The 10043-nt window shown below is 39.9% G+C and overlaps 1 protein-coding gene across 1 annotated transcript; it reads left to right on the top strand.

Annotated features, from left to right (window-relative positions):
- Nucleotides 1-3041: 3041 nt before the first annotated feature.
- Nucleotides 3042-4137, top strand: LOC139445274 (thyrotropin-releasing hormone receptor-like). Its single transcript, XM_071226410.1, has one exon. It carries the CDS (start codon nucleotides 3109-3111, stop codon nucleotides 4135-4137), a length of 1029 nt encoding a protein of 342 aa, XP_071082511.1. The 5' UTR covers nucleotides 3042-3108.
- Nucleotides 4138-10043: the final 5906 nt, after the last annotated feature.

Here is a 10043-nt window from a genome sequence, read left to right as displayed (position 1 = left end):
CACTGAAAATCAACCCTGAATCAGGTGTTCGCGAAAAAACGGAAGCAGGTCCAAAGTCAGAATTCAGTACAAAAAGGATATGGTAGAATAGGGGAACTCTGTTTTGTTTTCACCAAGTCACCAGATAATTGTATTTTGTATTGTTTGTACAATATGATTTTCGGGTACACCAGGTGTCATAATTAATTTTCAATGATCCATTCATGTACTTATTTCCCCCCTATTTTGACTGTACACCCGATGCAATCGGTTTCTCTGTTTGACGTTTGATATTATAGTGTCTATCGCCTGGACATTTCAATGTCAACCTTTAACAAGACGTGCTCCATTATTGAAACACTATATATAAGAGGTCATGGCGCCATGGTGTAAAGATGAAGAATAATGATGAGAAATGATTCGAGTAAATTGTTTTGTCAATCGCCCCATGCATTTCATTGTCAACCTATAACCAAACGTGCACCGTTATTGAAACAAAGATTCTATTTCCTGGAAGTCGTGGCACTGGACATAAAGATAATTCGAGTGAATTTTCTTTAAATATGAATTTGACAGAAGTATTCAACTTCTGTATTCATATAATGTACTTCTACATGCATTCTGTGTATTATTTTAGAGCGTATTAAATAAAAGATACAACAAATGTCTCATTTTCCAAGGGTTATAATGTATGTGCTTCAAATGGCATATTTCGGTGATTGTGATATATTGATTCACTTACATGTAGATCATGTGGTTAAGCCATTTACAGCGTCAAATGGATGATAAAGTTGTGAATCAAAGAAGATGCATCAAAATATCCAGGATGTTTTCCTGGTCTTGAATACTTTAATATGATCGGCAGTTTATTAGATAAGCAGATGCAGGTGCATGTACATGAATTATTCTGAGATAAATCTGAAATGAAAATGGAAAGATTGAATTGAATTGAATATATTGATTTTTCGATTGAAGCAAAGCACGACTGCTTATTACATTTATCCAACTGATTTAGTCAGGCAGTTTCAGGGGCAATACAACATCGTCTTTATTTGACATTTACATACTTCAAAAATATTGCAACTCAATTTATTGCGACATCTCGGATGCATAATTTGTTTCTTGTTGCACACTGTAATGTTTGCATATTTTTTTTTAACATTTATGTTTGGAAACGTTGGAAGTTTCGTGCTCGGATTTAATCAACATAGTTGCAAGATACGTCAAAGTACACACTCATGCCTGTGTAATATGTCTACATTATTGGCCATGTCTGGTGAACAAGTTCTTCAAATTTGCGTTTGTGTTGAGTAAAATAAGGAAATCGTGTACGCATATGTCAGTGTAACGAACCCGGCTATCCCTGGCCATCATTTTGATAAAATGTCCGTTATTATCAGGCTTGCAATATATTCGTCGTACTCTCGTTGGAAATACAAGATCAATAAAATCGTGTTTTTCTTTAATTGATTCCGAGACAAGAAGGATTGATGATCATGAATCATAACCATATTGACATTAGGCCAATACATGCTGGCGTATATCAATGCATATTTAATCGGCTTTCGTCATGTATGTTTGCACATAACCCACTCTAGATATCAAATAAAGATATATCGAAATGATACTCCGTGTCATCTTTATTTAGTTTCTCTATCTTGATGCATCTGGATTCTTCTAGGATTTGCTAAAGCTTCAGAAATTAGTTTTCCTGCGAAGAAATCATTTCGAATAATATCCGTCTCCCACTGTAATTGGATAATTTAGTTACAAGCGTCTGTGCTGTTGTAACACAGTCCGTCGTTGTCAATGCAATCATAGGACTTTTCTATCTGTCTATTTTAAAGTATTTTGATATCATTACAGGACCTTGGAGCAGATCTGACTCAGCTTTATGGAAGATATTGGTGGAACATGGGGGCACCAAACTAGCTTCATCCCCAAAGTGGATTGACTTTCTCGTCATACTTATCCAGTGTCTGTGTTTCTAATTCTGGGGCTGTTTAAGTGGACAACGTCTGACAGCTCACCCAACACACTGACAATTATGAGGATGGTAACCAACGTGGCAAACCAACAGAAATCGCTTTTTTGTAAATGAGGTACATTTTCCTGCTTGAGTTAGCTCATGCCATGTTTCCTGGATACTTTTTCAAGGGGTAAGACAATATTCCACATATTACAGTTCCACGGCTTACATACGACAAGGTCAACAGACATCCAGTAGTGACCATGAAAACAGACACCGAGTAACTGCTTAACATCAACAGTGAGGAACCAACATTATTGTATAAAGAGAAAGTCAGGGATATACTTGGCTTACGATTTCCTACATCATTGACAATTTCAATCCATACTGCGTTAACAAACCAATGTGTTAACAAATTAGTACTTGTGGTGAGCATATGCAACAATTATTGACCACAACAGTGACGATCCCATGCATGGTAACATATGCCTATTTATACAAAATTGGACTCCATGTTGAGAAACACATATGGGGCATTGACTGAATTAATGTCCCCCTGAACCCTTGGGTTTAATTAATATTCCTACAAGACCCGACAAACTTGTCCCCTGTGCCATGATATATTATGGAGATTTCATAGTAGGGATGACAGCGCCCTAATGGTTTGATCAAGAAATTGGCCTTTTCTGTTGTTTACTGCATTAGACGCCACGTGTTAAGACGATGCACATATATCAAGCCCTATCTCGACAGCACGGGCATGACCTTTGATAGAAACATGCCTTCAAGTTAGTTTCGTCTTCTCTGAATCCCCTTAGCCAGTCTGCTGACACAGAAGAGGAATTCGCCCCTTTGACCTCCAGACAACCTTTTCGTGCGTACAACATTCGGTGCTTACAGCCCTGTCAAAATCATTTTACCACATCAACAGTTCACAATACCAGGAATATAGTTCAAATCCTTGTTTGTGTTTCGTTAGAACATATAATGTTTTGAGACAGTTTGTTTGTGTCAACCTCTGTATCATGCATCAGAAGGTTTACGAGTTAGGATCCTATATACTAGATATGACATTACACTGACACAGCTTGGTTACTATTGTATGTCTGAACGGATAACAACGAAAGAAACCTTCAACACCTGACGAATCAAACAGGACAATGTCTCTGGGAGCTATCCTCGAATACCATGGGGAAACCAACTTTTCCCAAGAATTCCAGTTCCCTTTATATGGCAACAACGGAACAGACCATCTTGTAGAGATCGCCCATGCTATCAGTTTATATCTTATCCCCACAATCTGCTTACTTGGAATCGTCGGCAATGTGTGTTCCTTCTTCGTCTTCACGTTATCAACGTTCCGGTTCCTGCCCTGTTCACTCTACCTTGCCGCTCTGGCAATCTCAGACACTGGCTTCCTGGCAGCTCTGTTCATGGCCTGGCTTACCAGTCTCATGCCTTGGGTTGCCATGGCACCGGGTCTCTGCCTCACAATGGTGTACATTACCTATGTGTGTAGTTTCTTGTCCGCCTGGTATGTCGTGCTCATGATGGTGGAGCGGTTCGTCGTTGTCTGTCATCCCCTGAAAGCTCCACGATATGTCACAAAGAAGAGGTCTAGGATGGCCGTGGGTGTGGTCACAGCCTTTGCCCTTGTTCTATACGTGCACAGTTTCCTATCCACATACGTTAATGTAACCGTGTACGGGCCATCCTGCTCAGCGAGAGAACAGTACATGAAATTCAACGCTATATTCACTTACATAGACTCACTAGTAACATTTGTGGTGCCTTTCACAGCAATACTTATCCTCAACATCAGGATCATCTTAACTGTCCGGAACTTCCGTCTTAAGCATCACCCGTTACACATGTACTGCATGCATCAGTCAGAGCCAGGGGTTCTGACACAGGCCCAAGTACGGTCAACGAAAATGCTTGTCCTCGTGTCCAGTATTTTCGTCGTTCTCTATCTTCCCAGCCACGCCATGAGGATGTACCTGCTTGTGAGAGTGTTGTTCAGGAATGACCACTGGATGCATGACCACACGACCGTCCTCGCACAACAGATCTGCCAGTTTCCTTACTTCATCAACTTCGCCGTTGACTTCCTCGTCTATAGTATCACAAGTAAGAACTTCAGGAAGAATGGTGTCAAGCTGTTCAGAAGGATGTGTGATGATGACTAAACATCGTGTTAACGTTTCACTATGGGCGAGTCAACATGACTCCCAAGACGACTCAACCATGAACCATGTTGTCAAACTGTTGTGAAGTATGTGTGATGATAACTAAACGTCAATGAACTTTCACGATTCGTTGGATTTCATGTGTCCAACGACGGACGAGTAAGATGAAACCCATCTATGAGCATGACTTAAGACCAGTCATCCCTTGACAGGAATAGTGATATAAGGAAAGCTTCCAGGGCCAACAACATCAAAAGCAATTATTTCTTGTATCGTGGAATGCCAACTACCAACCACCAAACGAAAATGTAGAAAGGGTAAAAAAGGAAAAGAAAAGCAACGATTCATTGGATTAATTCACTTTGAGTTCTGACACCAGCTTTGAACAAGCGAATGGGTATATCAATAATATATATCTGATGTGTTGGGACGTAAGTGTTTTGAGGATATAAAACGTATGTGCAGGCTCTATAATATGGGGGTTCATCAATTAATCACGGTGACATATGTGCAGAACATTCTTTGGAAATATTGTGACTTGTAGATATAAACAGTTTATGTTCATGCAGGACGATGGAAACAATTGTGAAGCTGTCAATCTTGTGTCCCTACAGAGAGATGGAAACAGCTGTAATCGTATGTCCATGCAGGATGATGGAAACAATTGTGAAGCTGTCAATCTTGTGTCCCTACAGAAAGATGGAAACAGCTGTAATCGTATGTCCATGCAGGACGATGGAAACAATTGTGAAGCTGTCAATCTTGTGTCCCTACAGAAAGATGGAAACAGCTGTAATCGTATGTCCATGCAGGACGATGGAAACAATTGTGAAGCTGTCAATCTTGTGTCCCTACAGAAAGATGGAAACAGCTGTAATCGTATGTCCATGCAGGACGATGGAAACAATTGTGAAGCTGTCAATCTTGTGTCCCTACAGAAAGATGGAAACAGCTGTAATCGTATGTCCATGCAGGACGATGGAAACAATTGTGAAGCTGTCAATCTTGTGTCCCTACAGAAAGATGGAAACAGCTTTTGTTCACACAGGCGTATTTACAGATTTGTAAAGACCGTTATCTGTTGTAAGTACAGAACAGTGGACACGCCAATGTAAACCAACGACACAAAGACAGTCTGTCTGAGAAATGGAACAGTGTTTTAAATAATACAATTAACATCTGTCAAATTCCTGACGTGAGAATCTACGTCAATTTGTTCATAACATGTTTAGTACTGCAAGTAATGATGACAGATAGTAAAATATATATGGTGGCGCAGTGAACACAAAATTACAACAGCAGACATCCTTACCAACAGGCTTTAAAACGTCCTCTGTATTTCTGTATACTGCACCATGACATGTTTTGTAAGGACTAAACGATAAACCCAGTGCTATATATTTCCGACTGGGGCTTTTGGTGCTCTTGTGTGTGTCTTGTAGCACCTCTGTGAATGATGTCTAAGATGTCATATCTGCCAAGTTTTATTGCCTGTAGTTGTTCCAGATTAGAATAGAATAGATTGTGTATCACAGTACCCCGATTGCGTGTGATCGTAACCCGATTGTGAGTCATTATTCCCCATTATATGTCATCGTATCTCAACTGTGTTACCATTCCCCGATTGTGTGTCACCATTCCCCGATTGCATGTCACAATCCCCCATTGCATACCGTCGTTTCCCAACTGTGTGTTACCATTCCCCGATTGCGTGTCATCCTTTCCCGATTGCGTGTCACGATACCCATTGCATATCATCGTTTCCCAACTGTGTGTTACCATTCCCCGATTGCGTGTCATCCTTTCCCGATTGCGTGTCACGATACCCATTGCATATCATCGTTTCCCAACTGTGTGTTACCATTCCCCGATTGCGTGTCATCCTTTCCCGATTGCGTGTCACGATACCCATTGCATATCATCGTTTCCCAACTGTGTGTTACCATTCCCCGATTGCGTGTCATCCTTTCCCGATTGCGTGTCACGATACCCATTGCATATCATCGTTTCCCAACTGTGTGTTACCATTCCCCGATTGCGTGTCATCCTTTCCCGATTGCGTGTCACGATACCCATTGCATATCATCGTTTCCCAACTGTGTGTTACCATTCCCCGATTGCGTGTCATCCTTTCCCGATTGCGTGTCACGATACCCATTGCATATCATCGTTTCCCAACTGTGTGTTACCATTCCCCGATTGCGTGTCATCCTTCCCTGATTGCGTGTCACCATTCCCCATTGCATATCATCGTTTCCCAACTGTGTGTTACCATTCCCCGATTGCGTGTCATCCTTCCCCGATTGCGTGGATAATCCACATTGTTAACGCTTTCAGTCACGTTGTTCACTTGACCTCACTTGTTTATTCAGGGCCTCCGAAATGTATTTGGAATATTGCTAAAATTCACACACTCACTGCCTGTTACATAGGGAAACCTCGTTTACCCGAAGCGCAAATCAAATCTCCTTGTATGAAATAGGTAGAATACTGACATTTTAAATGCAATAACACGTGATGAGATACCTTTACTATGACGTGAGATCGCGGTCAAATGGGTTTAAAAGTCGCGTTCAAGAGGATTGCCCTACTATACAATTAGCGACGTGCATGCACATGTAAGTGTTTGTGGTAATGTGCTTGTACGTATACCAGTCAAGACAAATGCTGTATATAATGTGTTATAGCTAGCCCAATGTCGTAGTTTGACATTGAAGCCACACTTAGAGACAGTATACGGACTCCAGTCTTTGAAAGGCATTTAGAAGTAACACACATAAGTAACACACACATGGTAATGTGCTTGTACAAGTCAAGACAAATGCTGTATATAATGTGTTATAGCTAGCCCAATGTCGTAGTTTGACATTGAAGCCACACTTAGAGACAGCATACCGACTCAAGCCTTTGAAAGGCATTTAAAAGTAACACACATAAGGAAGAGAATTTATGGATGTCAACTTCTTCATTTTGAGGAACACAACTTTTCGAAGTATGTACTTACTCCTTCATCAGGTGAATGAATGCTATGAGGCAGAGATCATATATGTAAGACCAACAAAAGTAATAAGGTAACAATGAAACTTAACGAGGGAAGCCAACAGATGATTGGCGCTGAGAGATGATTCGCAATAGACAATGGAAGCTAACACTTAATTAATTCTCTTCCCCAAGTTTACTGACTCTTCTTAAGTAATGAAACATTTATGCGTTGAAGTAATGATGTTTCACCAAATGTAAGCAGCAAATTACGTAGGATAATGAATCGTTTAGATAATAGAATAGAATTGTATGTTAACATTATACCCCTTGCAATGCGAAGGTAATCTGTCAGTGGTAGGTTCTGCGCTACTCCTGTCTTAAATGCCTTATTTAGAGTCATGTTTGTCGTGGGGGCACGGGTGGCCCAGTCGTCTAAGGCGCCGCGATTCGCTGTGACTTGCGCTGTGCGAGTTGCGTCCCTTGGGCAAGCCAGAATCCCGGTTCGCCCCGATTATGTTTCTAGGTTTGTCAGCACCATACCCGTGCTCGTGGGTTTTACCAAAGTGGTAAACGTCTGAGACCTGCATCACTTCGAGCTTTCCTCCCACATTAAGCTGACACGCCGCGATATAACTGGAATACTGTCAAAAGCGGCGTTAAACCCAACTCACTCTCTCACTCATGCTTGTCGTAGCGGTAAGGCGCTTTATGAAACGGAGCTCAAGGTATCATTCTACAAAGCGATATTGGACCTACGGTTGTTATACATATGTAATAGGTAGCCATTGACCACTCATTGTAAGCGCTGCTACCCCAAAATCCCAAAACGAAGCCTACATGTATGTGCTTATCTCGAAATGGGTCCAAACGATCCGTTTCAGGAAGGCTTTTTTTTGCAAATGAGAGTTTCTTTGCGAGTTAAATGAACTTATATGTTCTGTAGTTATGGTGATTTGACTTGTTTCCTGTGTTCCTTCGTGACGTATTAAAGTCACAAGTTATTCTAGGGCGTCGAGTCTTCAAGTATCGATTGATTACTTCCTTTAAAGTAGCAGGGTGATGGGCGAGGTTCAAAGAAACAATATTATTCCAAGTACTCTCGCAATCCAATACTTACCATATACCGTCATAACTCGACAATAATTAGTGGAACAGGTTCCATTATGTGTTGTCGTGTTGTATTGTCATCAAATAAACCATTTCCGGAAGATTGAAGATCATCGATTGGAATTTGCAGACTAACAAGGACTTCGATGAACACTAATTGATACGTAACACAGGTAACTCTAGCCTAATTGCTTCTGTCAGTGTTCGTATGTTTACATATGGTCTTACATGATTTATATACGAATATAATGTTTGATTAATTGTTTATCTTGATATAGATTCATATTATTATTATTTTGTAGTGTTTGTCGTCGACTTTGTATCAGCTTGTTGATTGTTATGTGAATAAAAATATAATTTCATTTAACTCTTTGATCAATATTCATTTTAGGTATACAACTGCATTGCATTGACTGACCGACAATTCTCTCATCAATTGCAAAGACGGTATTGCAAAATAACAGGATGCATAGGAATCTGAATTTACCAGCGGTTCAGATGAGAGATGTGTATATGTATATTTTGGGATGAGAGGATTGTTGAGAATGAAGGGGATGTTGAGGATGCAGGGTAGGTTGAAGATGATTGAGAGAGTTAGAGTGAGAGAGAGAGAGAGAGAGAGAGAGAGAGGGGGGGGTAGTAAGAGAGAGAGAGAGTCTGCTTGTAATAAAATGGACAATGAGTACTAGTCTTCTTCTCGTAATATTACTCCAACACTCACTCGCCTCCTAACGAATCCTAAAGCATGTTCTATTATCAATAAATGACATACTTGACAACAGACATCATATAAAAAAAGACTTTGTGTTTATTGGCATTCTTGGTCATAAAACAAAAAAAAGTGTTCCTCCTCATCTCATTCGTTTTCAATAAATACTCGTGAAAATATCTCCTTTCCCCACTCGACACATGAAATATCCTATTTATTATTTACTTTGTTTTTAGTTTTCTACCGGATTTTTTTTTTGTTTCATTACAATTAAAAAAAAACAACACGTAAATTCTCCTACCTCCATCACCTCTTTTAATTGCGACTTAAAAAGTAGTTCCGAGTTTGCCAAATCTTAAAAAAATATAAATCTCCAAAAATATTTAGGGTCACGAGAATTATTTATCTTCTATTTGGATATAATTACATCGAAATCAAATTAAAGAAAGTATTCTTGAAAGCTACGAGATCGCTGTTGGAAGCGAAGGAATACACGCTGGTCAAGTAACAAAAATGACGCTTTGCGAAACGAACAGTCTCCATTGACGAGTTAAATGAGAAATTTACAGTTTATAACGTAACATTTTCGAGGAAATAGCAAACGACAAGAAAAGATGTTAACTCCATAAATGACCATCAGTCATTATTTTGCCTTATCAATGTAAAACTAACGTAAAAAGGACGTCAACAGTTTGTGTACGGGCTAGACGCTTCCGATAAAGGGAGACAATTTGAGGGGAGGAAACTCTTCTATGACAATAGTTCCGTCAAAGTGTTATATTCACTGCAGTGAAATGTCAAGTGTTATGTTCACTGCAGTGAAATATCAAGTGTTATGCTCACTGCAATGAAAATATCACTTTTCTCAACTTCAGAAAACTCAGTCCGACCTCGCACCTCATTTGGAAAAAAAAATATACCAGAGGATCATTTCTTTTTGCACCCTTACTATTGCGTGACAAAACATATATACTCAATCAAATCTCTGTTGCATACAATTCCTCCAAGCCTTCACACAATGCTTCAAATGTGCCTATGCAATTCCTATCACCCCTCTCAAGATTAATCACTAAACAAATTATCTTGACTGTTATAGGGCAACATGTTC

Source organism: Haliotis cracherodii, unplaced genomic scaffold, assembly GCF_022045235.1.
Source record: "Haliotis cracherodii isolate W230 unplaced genomic scaffold, xgHalCrac1.p SCAF_6, whole genome shotgun sequence".
NCBI classification, from domain to species: Eukaryota; Metazoa; Mollusca; class Gastropoda; order Lepetellida; family Haliotidae; genus Haliotis; species Haliotis cracherodii.
The sequence above is the reverse complement of the archived record's forward strand: the minus strand, read 5'-3'. Positions and strand labels throughout refer to the sequence as shown.

What these genes read in the sequence shown, in the direction of transcription:
- LOC139445274 (XM_071226410.1), top strand. Translation starts at nt 3,109, where the DNA reads ATGTCTCTGGGAGCTATCCTCGAATACCATGGGGAAACCAACTTTTCC.